The 15,363-nt window shown below is 51.4% G+C and overlaps 1 protein-coding gene across 4 annotated transcripts in view; it reads left to right on the top strand.

The window, feature by feature from the left end:
* Positions 1-14,641, top strand: part of VASP (vasodilator stimulated phosphoprotein) — a 46,310-nt gene extending 31,669 nt beyond the window's left edge. For 3 of the 4 annotated variants that reach the window (XM_082231210.1, XM_082231209.1, XM_082231207.1), the window contains 13 exons: positions 1,465-1,636; positions 2,704-2,872; positions 3,672-3,748; positions 5,039-5,099; positions 6,425-6,717; positions 6,856-6,953; positions 7,548-7,602; positions 8,232-8,265; positions 9,528-9,573; positions 9,813-9,878; positions 11,319-11,406; positions 11,769-11,826; positions 13,230-14,641. In XM_082231210.1, the coding sequence (XP_082087336.1) occupies positions 1,465-1,636; positions 2,704-2,872; positions 3,672-3,748; positions 5,039-5,099; positions 6,425-6,717; positions 6,856-6,953; positions 7,548-7,602; positions 8,232-8,265; positions 9,528-9,573; positions 9,813-9,878; positions 11,319-11,406; positions 11,769-11,826; positions 13,230-13,267 (1,255 nt within the window). In that variant the 3' untranslated portion in view covers positions 13,268-14,641. The remainder of the gene's footprint in view (positions 1-1,464; positions 1,637-2,703; positions 2,873-3,671; positions 3,749-5,038; positions 5,100-6,424; positions 6,718-6,855; positions 6,954-7,547; positions 7,603-8,231; positions 8,266-9,527; positions 9,574-9,812; positions 9,879-11,318; positions 11,407-11,768; positions 11,827-13,229) is intronic. The other variant, XM_082231208.1, reaches the window with a different exon arrangement.
* The last annotated feature ends 722 nt before the right edge of the window (positions 14,642-15,363 follow it).

The raw sequence follows: 15,363 nt of genomic DNA, 5'->3' as shown, positions 1-15,363 counted from the left end.
GGGATATTGTGTGTGTGTGTTTGTAAATATTTTTTATTTCATTTTACGATGCGTAAAAATAAAAAGATGAAGAACAAAACTGGAAACTAAGCGTGTGGAATGTGTATGCAGGGGTCAAAATAATGAAAATCTAAGTACAGTGGTACTTGATTCTCAAACTTTATCCGTTCCAGAAGTTCGCTCCAAAACCAAAACGTTCCAAAACCAAGGTGCACATTCCCATAGAAAGCAATGCAAAATGGATTAATCCGTTCCAGACTTTTAAAAACAACCCCCCAAACAGCAACTTAACATGAATTTTACTTTCTAACGAGACCATCGATCCATAAAATGAAAGCAATAAACAATGTACTTCAGTTACACAGTCAGTCAGCAGCTGAACTGGGTTCCACACAGTCACAAAAACAAAAATGAAAGCTGCAATAATGAAAAATATATAGCAAAAACAGATGTCAGCGTAGCACTCAAAACAGAAGTGTAACGCTCAGATCAGAAGCATAACACTCAAAACAGAGCATGTTCTGCTTCCGAAAAAAGTTCGCAAACTGGAACACTTACTTCCAGGTTTGCAGTGTTCGGGTTCCAAGTTGTTTGAGTACCAAGGCGCTTGAGAACCAAGGTGCCACTGTAAAGAAAATTGACGTTATTTGGTAGTTTGTGAACTAAATAAGGGAATTATCAAGTGAAGTTCCAGGCCTGCGATGAGAGTTTTGAAAAATGACGATTCTGCTATATATGTAACCAAAGAATGTAGTTCATCCCTGATGAAATCTCAAACTATGTGTAATTTTCTCCATTGTATCTCAATTCCGGACTGAGCGCTACCCAGCGCCCAGTGTAAAATTCTGGGCTGTTTTTCCATTGAGCTGCAATTAGCATTCGAGTGACAAAGGAAGTAAAAGGAGGTGGATAACACTTAAGGGTTTATTATGTTTTCTGAATGCATTGGAAATTTTATATCGAAAGGTTTATTGTTTTGTGTACATTCAATTGTAAGATAAAACATATGCGATGGGACTTGACAGGAAGTCAAAACTGAAGAAAAGGTTTTGTAAGATAAAAAAGGGGGAAATATTTATTTTCATTTTTATCATTATTAATTTTGTGTGTGTGTGTTGTATGGAATGTTTGGGAGGAAATAAGGCAGTAAATAACAAAAAACAAACAAAATATTGATGCATGAAATTTTTATTTCTCAATTGTATTTTGTGGTAGTATGGTTGTAATGTTTTTTGTTGCATAAAATCATTCAGTAAAAATTATTTTTTTTCAAAAAGAGCTGCAATTACCTATCCTAGATGCCAAGATCATATAGAAGCCCAGTTCTTTTGACGATGCCTCTTACACTGGTACCCTCAAAGTGTGTGTGTCTGTGTTGCCCCATCGCTTTTCCTGGTGGGGGTCTTTGTGCCCTGGCTTAGCCTCACTCTCTCCTTCCTGTTTCCCCCACCTCCCTGAACCCAGTGAGTCTGTCGTCTGCACCACCCGAGCCACTGTGATGCTGTATGATGATGCCAACAAGAAATGGGTGCCCGCGGGGAGCGGACCCCAGGCCTTCAGCCGCATCCAGATCTACCACAGCCCCGTCAACAACACCTTCAGGGTCGTGGGGAGAAAGATGCAGCCGGACCAACAGGTAAGGACCACAGCAAAGATGAGGGAGGGAAGAGGAGGTCTGCCCCTCCTGTGATGTTAGAGCAGACCCTCCAGATGCTTTGAGACTACAATTCCCATCATCCCTGACCACTGGCCCTGCTAGCTAGGGATCATGGGAGTTGTAGGCCAAAAACACCTGAAGGGCTGAGGTTGAGGAAGCCTGTGCTAGAGCATCTCCAGTGTCGCCATAGCAACCCCCCTGGCTCTGGTACCCAAAAGGGCTCTTTCTCTTTATTTTTCCCTCTCCTGGAGTGCATGGTTCTGTGTTCGGGGCTCTCCCCTATTTATTTACGTAATTTCGTAGAATTTATACCTGCCTCAAAGCTGTTTACAAAACTGTAAAATTACAGGCTAATAGATTAGAAGAAAATTAAATTCAGCAGTAAACTAAAAACCAGATGGACGCACGTGTCCATGTTCCCAACCTCTCCAGGTACAAATAAATGTTTTTAGCGTGCACCGAAAAGGGTGCTGTGAAGTCGCCTGCCTGCTGTCAACAGGCAGGGAGTTCCAGTAGTGCCACACTAAAATATCAACTTCCAACCCCCTGCAAAGAGGAGAGGGAGGGGAAGGATTTGGGGGGGAGGGAGCTGGCTAGGTCACTTCATCGTTCGCAGCCCGTTTTGCGCTTTGCTAAACCACTGCATGTTTTCAAGGAGTCCTTGGCCTTCCGACAACTCCCCACGAATCTGAGTTTGCTGCCATGCCCATTTTACAGACGGAGCAAACTGAGGCTGCTGTCAACAGGCAGGGAGTTCCAATAGGGCCACACTGGCAGCTCCTTTGCACCCATTACGCCGACCTGCTCAGTCCAGCCTTTGCCAACCAGGGAGGTTTCCGCTATTTTGGACCACGATGCCCATCGGTCTCATCAACAAATCGCTTTGCTGGCTGGCGCTGATGGGAACCGCACTCCAAAATTCTTGTGCACCCTGCCTGAGGCTGATGGATGTTGTAGTCTTTATGAGGCAGTTGCAGGGCACCAAGTTGGCAAACTCCCTCTTGGCTCAGCTTTTTTTTTAACGCCCCCCCTTCCCTCTCCCAAAGGTGGTCATCAACAGCCCCATCGTGAAAGGGCTAAAATACAACCAGGCTACGCCCAACTTTCACCAGTGGCGAGATGCCCGCCAAGTCTGGGGGCTCAACTTTGGCACCAAAGAGGACGCTAGCCAGTTTGCTGGTGGGATGATGGCTGCCCTGGAGGCTCTGGATTCAGGTGAGGGGGAGATGGAGGGGCATCTTGCTGGGGGCCCTGGAAAGGTTTTCCATCTTGCCGGGGATTGTTGTTGTTTAGTCGTGTCCGCCTCTTCGTGACCCCCTGGACCAGAGCATGCCAGGCACTCCTGTCTTCCACTGCCTCCCGCAGTTTGCTCAAACTCATGCTGGTAGTTTTGAAGACACTGTCCCACCATCTCGTCCTCTGTCGTCCCCTTCTCCTTGTGCCCTCCATCTTTCCCAACATCAGGGTCTTTTCCAGGGAGTCTTCTCTTCTCATAGAATCATAGAATCATAGAGTTGGAAGAGACCACAAGGGCCATCGAGTCCAACCCCCTGCCAAGCAGGATGTGGCCAAAGTCTTGGAGCCTCAGCTTCAGGATCTGTCCTGCCAAAGCAGGATGTGGCCAAAGTCTTGGAGCCTCAGCTTCAGGATCTGTCCTTCCAGTGAGCACTCAGGGCTGATTTCCTTCAGAATGGATCGGTTTGATCTTCTTGCAGTCCATGGGACTCTCAAGAGTCTCCTCCAGCACCATAATTCAAAAGCATCCATTCTTCGGCGATCAGCCTTCTTTATGGTCCAGCTCTCACTTCCATACATCACTACTGGGAAAACCAGAGCTTGAACTATACGGACCTTTGTTGGCAAGGTGATGTCTCTGCTTTTTAAGATGCTGTCTAGGTTTGTCATTGCCTTGCAGGCATACTCAGCCTTAAACTTGCAAGCGAGAAGGGCGAGACCCGCCCTGGTCTGGTCTGCCAAACTGGCTCTAAATCCTGATTTTTTTCACACCCCGCAGGGAACTCGACAGCTCCACGGCCCATCCAGAACGGCCCCACAGCGGAAGAAATGGCGGAGCAGCAGAAAAGGTACTTCGTGCTCTGCGGAACTCCCTGCCACTGCGTTGTTTTACTGCCCTGAGCAATGCCTTGCCGGGCCCCAGCCGACTCCAGTTTAGTACCAAGCTAGGTTCACAGGGACTGATGGGTTGGCAGAGTCCGGCCCAGGCCGCGTCCTCGGTGCTTGTGCTCTCAAAAGAGGCACAAGCCTCAATTCCTTTGAGATCATAGAATGGTAGCGCTGGAGGGGAAAGGGTCATCTAGTCCAACCCCCTGCAAAGAGGTGAGGGAGGGGGAGGATTTTGGGGGGAGCAGGCAAGGTCACTTTTTATGTTTAATAGGATATTGTATTTTAATATTTTGTTGGAAGCCGCCCAGTGTGGCTGTGGAAGCCCAGCCAGATGGGCAGGGTAATAATAATAATAATAATAATAATAATAATAATAATAATAATAATAATTACTTCATCGTTCACATCTCCTTTTGCATTTTGTTAAACTGCTGCATGTTTTCAAGGAGTCCTTGGCTTTCCGACAAATCCCCGCGAATCTGAGGTTGCTGCCGTGCCCATTTTACAGACGGAGCAAACTGAGGCTGTGAAGCAGCTCACCCCTGAGGGCCACCCGATTGAGTCCGTTGGCTGAGGTGGACACTGTAACCGAGCCCCTCTCCCCAAATCCAGTGGGCCTCCCTCTCGCCAGCTTTTCCTTCCCTCGGCCCCCAGTGCAAATCATGCCTCCCTATTTAGCTCTGATTCATTCTCAGCCAGAATGGAAAGGGCATGCAGCAGCCTCAGTCCCCAACAGTGGCCTCTCCTGGGAGAGACCCCTGGGAGAGACCCCTGCCTCTGCAACCCTGGAGAGCAGCTGCTGGCCCGTGCAGGCAATACTGGGGGTCCGATCCGGTACGCAGGTCAGCGGACAATTGCTGCTAATTCCCCCAGCCCTCCTTCCTGCCTCCATGCGCAGCAGAGGGCGTTCCCAGCTTAGCTGCTAATCGGCTTGAGGGGTCATCGGGTCACCCGGCCGCCCCGCTCGCCGCCTCCATTCCGGCCGCCTGTTCCCAGCGTGCACAGAGCACCCCCTTCCTGGAGGGCCGCCCCCCACCCGCCCCAGCTCCTGGCCATGTGTGGCTTTGCAGTGTCCGGGATTTTGCCCGAGCCTCCGCAGAAGTGAGTGGCAGCAATTGGGGAGGGGGCTGAAAACAGGAGAGGGTGGGGGACCGTGCCCAGATGGGCCTCATCCTGCCCAGCCGCCGCTCCTGGGCCCTCAGACTGCAGGGGGGGGGCTGATTTTCTCTTTTCTCCCCCCCCCCAAACTCCAGGCAGCAGCAGCTGGAGAGGGAGCAACAGGAGCAAGCCGAGCGAGAGAGGCGGGTGACAATCTCAGGTGGGTCCCTGGGGTGGGGTGGGGGGGTGATGAGCAGCCAGCACCCAGTGGGTGACCCCCACCCTCCCTCCCTCTCCTAGGCGAGTGTGGGGTGCAAAACCCCTTTTCCGTTTCAGGACCTTGGGTGGTAATGGCTCCGGGGAGAGACTTGGAAATGTGCTTTGAGGGTTATGGGGGTTTTTGCAGGGGGGTGCCCTCAACAAAGCCTTTCCGCCCCCCAACATAAGTGGGGTGACCTCACTCCCAAAAGGGAAGTCTGTGGGTTGGGAGGTGGCCGGCCGGCCTCTGAGCGCCTGAAGAATAAACAATTGGTTTAGTGTGGATTAACGCGCCCAGGCTGAGGATTGGGGGGGGGGAGAGAATGGGACGGAGGGTGTTCTGCGTTCTGCTAAACGCTCAAGCTCACATCGTCACCTATGCCTAAAGCAGTACAGCCCTCCAAGCATCCTGGGAACTGTAGTTTGTGGTGGGTGCTGGGGGTTGTCAGGAGAGCACTATATCCCCCCCCCCCGAGGTACAATTGTCAGAGTGGTTTTAACAGACACCCCCCCCCTTCCCAGGGATCTCTGGGAATTGTCGCTCTGTGTGGGGAAGAGGGAAATTTGGGAATTGTAGTTCTGGGAGTGGAAGAGGGAGTTCTGGGAGTTGTAGTTCTGGGAGGGGAAGAGGGCGTTTTGGGAGTTGTAGCTCTGGGAGGGGGAAGGAGTAATTCTGGGAGTTGTAGTTCTAGGAGGGGAAGAGGGAGTTCTGGGAGTTGTAGTTCTAGGAGTTGAAGAGGGAGTTCTGGGAGTTGTAGCTCTGGGAGGGGGAAGGAGTAATTCTGGGAGTTGTAGTTCTAGGAGGGGAAGAGGGAGTTCTGGGAGTTGTAGTTCTGGGAGGGGAGAAGGGAGTTCTGGGAGTTGTAGTTCTGGGAGGGGAGAAGGGAGTTCTGGGAGTTGTAGCTCTAGGAGGGGAAGAGGGAGCTCTGGGAATTGTAGTTCTAGGAGGGGGAAGGGAGCTCTGGGAATCATGGCTGTGGGAGGGGAACTAGCACCCTTAACATACTACAACTCCCAGTATCCTTTGGAGGAAACCACGGCTGTTTAAAGAGGTATCATAGTGCTTTAAATGTGACGTGCGGATGTGACCTAAGAAAATATCTTGGGCTGGGCACACAGGTGTTCTAGGCTTGTGGGGTGGCTGTGATGAGGTGCCTCACTTTGCCCCTCTATGGATGCAACCCCACATTCTGCAGAACTGTGTAGCATTCGAAAGGGACCCCGTGGGGTCATCCAGCTCAACCCCCTGCCGTGCTGGAGCCACAACCGAAACTTCTCTTGTTGCAGTGCCTGCAGGGACCCCTTCGGGAGGAGGACCCCCGCCCCCACCAGGACCCCCGCCCGCCCCGCCATGCCCGCCCCCGGGCCCACCGCCAGGAGCACCGGCGGGGCCACCCCCACCTCCGGGACCTCCGCCGCCGCCCGGCCCTCCGCCTGGCCCCCCTGGCCCTCCACCTCCAGGAGGGGGGCCGCCCCCTGCGCCGCCCCTCCCGCCTCCCCAGGGCCCGGCGGGAGGGGGCGGCCCGCCCTCCGGCTTGGCTGCTGCCCTCGCAGGGGCAAAGCTCAAAAAAGTGGGCAAGGTGAGTGCAGACAACTCCGCGGGTGGCGGGAATTGTAGTTCAGGCGCCCGGTTCCCCCCGAGGCTGTAGACGGGAGTTGCAGTTGGGCACCCTCTCGACGCCTTTGCCTTAACCCTTAACCCTGTTCTTCTTCCGCAGGAGGAGGCGCCAAAGGCCGCGGCTGGCGCGGCGCCCCCGCCGAGTGGAGGGGGAGGTGGGGGGCTCATGGAGGAAATGAGCGCCATGTTGGCGCGGCGGTGAGTGCGGAGGAACCTCGCGGGGCGGGCGGGTGGGTGGCAGTGAGGGGGCCTGGCTCAGTGGCGCAGAGTACCAGTCTTCCTATTTAAATCCAAGACTCTTGAGGACTAGGATCTTAGCTCTCAGTTTGTCAAGGAAAAGATCCTGGCTCTGTGGTGCATCATGCAAAAGGGCCCAGGGTCAGACCCTGGCAGCAGTTCCAGGTAGGGCTGAGGACCCAGGTGAGACAAAGCCCCTTTCTGGGCTCAGGCAAGGCCTGTTTTTCTCCCAATAGTCATAGGAGAAGCTAGCCAAACTCCTGATTTTTCTCCGTCTTGCGCCCTGCTTGGAACAGGGTGGCCCACAAGTGTAGTAATTTCGTAAGCAGGAATGCGTTTGGCTGGAAAGTGCAGAGAGAAGGCGTCTGCCTGGTGTCAAGGGGCAGGGAGTTCCACAGTCTAGCCGCCACACTAAAAGCTGGATTTATTACGAATGCAGAAGGGGTGTTCTGTGACAGGGCCGCTTCCATAGATCGATGAGAGGGCATATAGGCAGTGAGGCAATCTTGGAACAACCCGTTTCTCTCTCCCCCCCCCCCAACCCTGTCTCCCCAGGAGGAAAGTTGCGGATCAGGGTGAGAAACCCATTCCAAAGAAAGATGAAGGTCCCGTAAGTACCCGGCCGCCCTTCCCCGCCCCATAGGGTCCAGTTTGAGAACCAGAAGTTTAGAAATCTGGGTTTCATTCATTCCCCCCTTGCAAAATTCATTCCTTTATTATTTCAACGCAGTTTTCCCAATGCTGGATTGAAAATAAAAACACACCTCGAATTGATATATGAAAGACAAATAAAATCAAGAAAAAAACCCACCAAATATGGAACAGATTAAAAAATACCTTTCTAAGTGTCTGCACAGGTTTGTCTGAACAAGGATGTTCACAGCTGGAGCTGAAAAAGGGGTACAGCGAAGGCGCCTGCTCCATCTCATGAGCCAGGGAGTTCCAAAGGGCAAACAACCGAGTTCTTGCAAATGCAGAAAAGGGGCATTATTGGCTCCTGTGTAGCAGGGCCAGTTTATATGGCACCTTTTCCTGCAAGGTGGCAAACATTGCCCTATCCCTTGCCAGTTCACTACAACAACAACAACGACAGCCCTGGGAGGCGTGTTGGGCTGAGAGGCAGCGATTGGCGTCCCTCTCTGGTTTTTGCTTTGCAAAGCAGGAGGGTCCCCCTGGGTGTGGGACTAAGGCTGGTGGCTTCTCATGTCTCATTTGCCATCTCTGTTTCTTCCCCCGCAGCAAAACGACACGGACGCTGGTGCCAAGACCACAGGTAGGCAAAGGGACCCAGAAGGCGGGCGATAGACTAGAGTGGGCACAAGGCCCTCAGGCCAGTGGAAGACCCGCCTCATGGCTTGCCATGGCTACTGGGTTCAAATCCTGCTTGCGGCTTTCCCTTTGAGGTATTAGGCTGTCCCTGGGGAGAAGAGGACACTGGAATAGATTTATTACGTGTGGGTTAAACCACAGAGCTTAGGGCTTGCCGATCAGAAGGTCGGCGGTTTGAATCCCCGCGACGGGGTGAGCTTCCATTGCTCGGTCCCAGCTCCTGCCAGCCTAGAAGTTCGAAAGCACATCAAAGTGCAAGTAGATAAATAGGTACCACTCCAGCAGGAAGGTAAACGGCGTTTCTGTGCGCTGCTCTGGTTCGCCAGAAGCGGCTTAATCCTGCTGGCCACATGACCCGGAAGCTGTACACCGCCTCCCTTGGCAATAAAGCGAGATGAGCGCCACAACCCCAGAGTCGGCCATGACTGGACCTAACGGTCAGGGGTCCCTTTACCTTTACCTTACCCCGGGGAAAACTTAGCCAACAACCACCCACAATGCCCTTCCTTCCCATCCCAGGGAAACCTCAATGCCAGAGGGATCCCTATCTCCAGATTGCGCAGAACACCAGACAGGACTTTTCTCCGAAATCCTCCAAGGATGTCCTACTACATCAGCCGTTTCCAAAATTCTGGGGGTCACGCCCCGCCCCCTTGGTTCCATAAACTCACCCCCAGCATTCTATAAAAAGCATTATTCAGAATAGTGGTTCGCACGGCCCACGATGGAAGAGAATAATAAAATAAAACTCAAAGCAGTGAACAAACGGCACATTTATTCAGAACCCAAATAAAACTATTTAGTTTGATTCATCTGAACCTAATGGTCAGGGGTCCCTTTACCTTTTATAGGTGCTGGAAGCTGGGAATCCCAGCCAGATGTGTAGGGTATAAATAGTAAAATGATCATTATGAATCCAGAAGCTGGGCTTTTCTTATGGAGCTTCCAGGTCCAGGAGCAGTCTATCTGGACTCCTGCGTTCTCGGAGGGCCGCTGGCCGCTGTGAAAACAGGGCACTGGACTCGATGGCCTGATCCAGCAGCCGGTCTATTTAGAGATACGCGAGGGCCGTTCGCTCTAGAGTTCCCAGGCGCCTGGGGAACGCTAAATGGGGGCTTCAGCAGGAAGTCAAGAGTGTCCAGGGGGGTCTGCCCCTCTGCCACCCACAGCCCCCTACCCAGCCTCTCCCTCCTTGCTTTGTCCTAGATCCCTTCCGCAGGCCTTGGGAGAAGACCAGCACGACGCTACCCAGGTAAGTGACACCTGTCCATCATGGTCTTTTTGAGCTTCTCTGAAATCACCCCGCCCTTTTTTTCCTGGCACCAAGTTTCCACCAAGCCAGTGGAATTGGTGTGTTTGTGTGTTGTGTTTCTCTCCCTCCTTGACCCACAAAGTGGGGGGCAGGCAGTGGGGGGGGTGGCTATCTTGCTTGCCCCCCCACCCAAGCTGTGTCTCAGTCTTTCTCTTCTCTGCCCCCCCCCCGACGCTCAGGACAACTGTGACCCAGAGAAGTACCACGCCCTCAGCTGCTGCCCGTCCACAGTTCGGCCAGTCTAGGTATCAGGCAGGGAGGGCTGAATAATAATAATAATAATAATAATAATAATAATAATATAATAATAATAATAAATTTATTTATAACCCCCCTACCCGGTTCAAAAACCGGGCTCAGGGCGGCTAACAACAAATTTAAAACACTGAATTGTAAAAGCAGCGTAAAATACAGTATAAAAACATAAATAACAATAAAATTCAAAAATCAATTAGGTAATCCCCAGGGCTAGCTGGCTGAATTGGTCCTACTTGGGCCAGCGAGGAGGACAGGGGAGAATTAGCTGTGGGTTCTCATCTTCATAAAAGGGGAGGGGGAGGGAAGAGAAGGGAAATAAAAGATCAGGCTGAATTCAAATTAAAGGCCAGGCGGAATAGTTCTGTCTTACAGGCCCGACGGAAGGAGGTTAAATCCTGCAGGGCCCTGGTCTCAGGGGACAGAGCATTCCACCAGGTCGGAGCCATCACTGAGAAGGCCCTGGCCCTGGTGGAGGATAGACTTATATCTGCTAAGTACCCCCGTAGAACCATAGAAGGGCACTCCAGGGCTCATCAAGCCCAACCCGCCGCGAAGGAGGAATCACGGCCGACTTCCAACGTACCTGGAGCCTTCCGTGAGCAGAGGGTGCCCACTTAACTCCCGGTGCTGGGCTTCTTTTAAGACCGGGCTGGGTGGAGAGGTAACTGTGCCCCCACCAGGCGCTGCTGAACTACAACTCCCATCCTTCTCCGTGGCTGGGCTGATGGGAGTTTGGCACCCAAGCACAGCTTTCTGAGCTGATTCAGGGACCCTGCAGCATCTAATAAAAGCACGGGGGGCGTTTCTGTTGCCAGCGAAAAAGAGAAAATTTTCTGTGGAAGCAAAAGATGCAAGGCAGGAAGAGAAGCAATCAAACCTGCCCCCCAGTGTTCCCCCCCCATAGGCAAATACTTCCTGTATGAGGGCTATGTAGGCTGCCTCCCGCCCAGCCCTGTTCCCGAGCAGTGTGGTACAGTGGTTAGATCATCGGACTGGCACCTAGGAGAGACCTGGGTTCGAATCCCCCACTCGGCCACAAAGCTCACTGTCGCTGCATCTCTCTGTTGCTGTTTGTGGGGGAGAATTAAATGAGGGGGGGGGAGAACCTGGAGCGCCACCTTGGAAATAAAAGTGGGATAGACAAGCAATAAAATAATCACAATATGATTATCAGTTATTGGCTTCGTTATTGGTGCTCCTTCGGGGCCAAATGAGATCGGTGTTGATTTTTACAACGAACGCACCTGGTTTTTTGTTAACAGCCCCGGGGAGGGAGGTGGTTTTCCTGCAGGGAAAACCCCCCCTTCCGAAGCAGCTGTTTGCATTTCGTGGAAAACTCGATGGCAGCTGCCTGTTTGGCGGGTCTGATGCTGCAAAGCTTAGCCTGCCCCCCTGAAATCCTTCCTTTACTTTCTTGCCAACCCCAGGATGAAATCCGCCGGAGCGATCACCGGTTCGGAACCTGCTGGTGGCGGCGGCGGAGGAGACGAGTCGGAGCTGGAACGGGTGAAACAGGTAAACCTGCCTTTTGGGGTCCAAGCTAACGTCACCTAGAACCAGAGAAGGGGACACCATAGGGTCATCTAGTCCAACCCCCTGCAATGCAGGAATTTCAGCTAACTATTATTATTATTATTATTATTTTATTAAAGATTTTCTTGGTTTACAAAAGTATGTGCAATGTCTCTCTCTCTCTCTCGCCCCCATAACATTTTCTACAGATCAGCTAATGATTATTTCAAAGATACTCCTTTTTAGGCTGGTTGGGGGGTTCTGTTCTGTTCTTTCCCTGGTGCCAGACTTGTTGGAGGGGGGTATCTGTCTTCTCCCTCTTCTCTCTGGGCCCTAAATGCATGTCTTTCCAACCCCCACTCTAGGAACTCTTGCAGGAGGTCCGGCGGGAATTACAGAAAATGAAAGAGGAGATCATACAGGGTAAGTTATGAAGGCTTTGGGTTTTTTAAAAAATAAGTGGTGTATAAATTTTACAAAATAAATTCTACATATACTGTATTTTTCGCTCCATAAGACGCACCTTTTTCTTCCTAAAAAGTAAGGGGAAATGTTTGTGCGTCTTATGGAGCGAAAAATACGGTGTATATATAATTTATTTTCTAAAATTTATACTGTGTCCCTGGAGCCGAATTGCCCAGGGGCGAAAAGCAAATCATGCTTTTTCTTTTTTTGGAAGAGGGAAGTGGGTGTTGAAACAAAGCTGCTGATCGGCAAGCGATCCGGAGGGAGATAAGGGACACTAGCAATAAAGGAGGCTGCCTGGGAGGGGGGAGGTAAAGACAGCGAACTTGTAAGGAGAGGAGACAGGAAGACTAAAGCAATGAGGAGAGAAATTAGAAGAAAAGGAGGAGCAAAAAAACTGCTCCAGTTCAGGAAAAGACACTAAGGCAAACAAGAGGGAAGGGGGTGTTGAAAGGAAGCAGCTGATCTGTAAGTGATCGGGAGGGAAATAAGGGACTAGATAAAGGAGGCTGCCTGGGAGGGGGGGAGGTAAAAGCCCATGGATCCTCAGGATTTTTGCATTGGGTCACCCCAAATTCACCATTAGATCACATAGCATGTCCATGGCTACAGCCTGCACCAAAAAAATCACACACCCACTGTTGATGGGGCCACAATGGTGCAAAAACATGGTTACAAAGGACGGATCCACATGGATCCTCAGGATTTTAGCATTGGGCTACCCCAAACTCACCGCCAAATCACATGTCTGTGGCCACAGCATGAATCACAAAAATCATACATCCACTGTTTCATTCAGAATATCTTTTTTCTTGTTTTCGTCCTCTAAAAACTAGGTGCGTCTTATGGCACGAAAAATACGGTATGCAGTCATACCTCAGTTTGAAGTAGCTTCGGGTTGAGCGTTTTTGGGTTGCACTCTGCAGTGACCAGGAAGTAACGGAACACGTTACTTCCGGGTTTCACCACTTGCGCATGTGCAGATGCTCAAAATGACGTCACGCGCATGCACGGAAACGGCAAATCGCGACCCGCATACGCGCAGATGCGGGTTGCGTTCTGCTCTGGATGCGAATGGGGCTCTGGAATGGATTCCGTTTGCATCCAGAGGTACCACTGTATAACCTACAGCTGTCTTCCCCACCCTGGGGCTGTCCAGCTGTGTTGGACTACAACTCCCATGAGCCAGAGTGCCGCATCGACTGTGCCGGCAGGGGCTGATGGGAATTGTAGTTTGAAGCAGCTATGCAAAGACCCCCCAGGGGTTGGAAAAGTCTGGCTTTTCTAGACAGCGCTGGAAAATTTTGGATCGTTGAAAGGGCCCGGCTTCATATTTTCGTTTTCTCTCTCTCTTGCCGCAGCATTTGTGACAGAGCTACGGAAGCGGGGGTCTCCTTAGTGCAAACCCACACACACACACACAAGAAAGAAAACCCCCCAACTTGCCGGTGCCTCCTGGAGCCAGCAGTTCAATCCTCCGAAACGTGCAGGAAAGAATAAAAGCGGAAGAAGATAAAAAGAACGAACTTGATCACCCCTTTTCTCCCCACACCCCCCCCACAAACGCACCAGATGAGCTCCACGCAACACACACACACACACACACACACACACCTTTTCCCATCGGCTCCCAGGCCCCCGCTGTGCAATTTCCGGGGAGGGGGGGGAAAGGAGAATCTGTGGCAGCCCCCCACCCCAGGAAGGGCAGGACCCCCACCTGTGCCTTACCCAGAGCAATAGCAGCACCCCTCCTTCGTCCTCTGCTTCCTCCCCGCCCCCCGCCACAACGAGGGGCTTGTTCCCGCGGGAGGTGTGCAAGGGGGGGTGCGTTTCCCTGGCGGAACTGGCTCCTCCCCCCCTCCCGCCACCACTTAACACTGTGCCATTCCCAGAGAGGGCTAGACTCTCCATCACCCGCAAATCATCCTTTTTCACGCTTGGACCAAGACGCCTGTTTCTGTTTTTCCTTTCTTTCTTCCAACCCCCAAAAAACCATGGCATGGGAAGGGGGGGTGCAGGCAGCCCAGCCAGGCACCCTCAGACATTGGGGGGGGGGGCAGGCAGTGGCACGAGAAACCCCTGTTTTTCCCGGGCTTCAGGGAATCGCATCAGCTTAACCAAACTGGAGAAGTTTCCTTTCCTTTGAAGGTAGTGGTCAGCAACTGGGTTGCCCCAAAGGCCAAACCTTTGCCCTGCCTTTCCTGAACTTCCTTCCTCTCCTAAATCAGCAACATTTCCCTTTTTAGCTAAGGTAGCAGGTCTCTCGGACCCTTCCTTCTTCCAGACACGATGCCAGGGGTTGGGTTTGCGATAAGGGGACCAAGGAACAAAACAAAGGTGGCCTGAACTCTCTCTGTAGTTTGGGGGCGCAGTTATATATTTTTCCCAGCGGAAGGGTAACAAACCACAGCGTTCCCGCTGCTGGTAATTTGACCCGGGCCAAATTCCGGCCACCTAGTTGCCAACCACAACCTTTTTATTTTTTAAAATAAAATGCACGCCCCCCCCTCGCTAGTCATGCATGCCCATCCCTGGAAGATGGACCACTTTGCTGAAAAGGACAGCTTCCACGACCCCCTCCCCAAATAATAATAATTACCACCCCACTTCCTAGTACCTTTTCTCATTTCACACGCTCTCTCTTGCTGGGCTCATTCTGAAAAAAAAATATATTTTACTCAACCCCACCCACTCACCCATCTCTCTGCTCTCACCTCTCTGGGTAATGATTTGTTTTTATTTTTAATAATAATAAAAAAAGAGGATTTCGCTCCCCTCTGCCTCCTATCGGGAAGCGCCGAGGGGGAAGCAAGGCAGGGTTCTTGGCTTTTCTACTGAGCTGTAATTTTTTGACTTTTGTTATTTTTTTGTCTAGCTGGATGGAATATTATATTTTGATTTTTTTAATTATTATTATTATTATTATTACTGAACTGCCGGGTATTTCTGCCCACCCTCTGGCCTCACCGCACATGTTCACCTGCAAATCGGCACTAGGGTCTTGGGCACATGCACCAAACTTCTCTAGGAATAAATCTTTTCCTTTTTTGTAAAATTGCAAAAAAAAAAAAAGGGCCTCTGAGTGGTTTTTTTCCTCTCTTACTGGTGGCGCTCTCACTGGGCTCCGAGAACTGTATGTGGGATAGTGGGAAACCCCCCTTCCTGGTGTTTGTTTGCAAATGGATCAGAAATGGGAGGTGCCGTATTTTTTCGCTCTATAAGACACACTTTTTCCCTCCTAAAAAGTAAGGGGAAATGTGTGTGCGTCTTGTGGAGCGAATGCAGGCTGCACGGCTATCCCAGAAGCCAGAACAGCAAGAGGGATCGCTGCACGGCGATCCCTCTCGCTGTTCTGGCTGCTGGGATTCAGAATATTTTTTTCTTGTTTTCCTCCTCCAAAAACTAGGGGCGTCTTATGGTCTGGGGCGTCTTACCGAGCGAAGAATACGGTACTTGATAAGGATTACGGCAGCCTTTCTCAACCTGTGGGTCCCC

This window comes from Podarcis vaucheri, assembly GCF_965113315.1.
Source record: "Podarcis vaucheri genome assembly, chromosome: 7".
Lineage (NCBI taxonomy): Eukaryota > Metazoa > Chordata > Lepidosauria > Squamata > Lacertidae > Podarcis > Podarcis vaucheri.
This window is presented reverse-complemented; position numbering and strand designations above follow the sequence as displayed.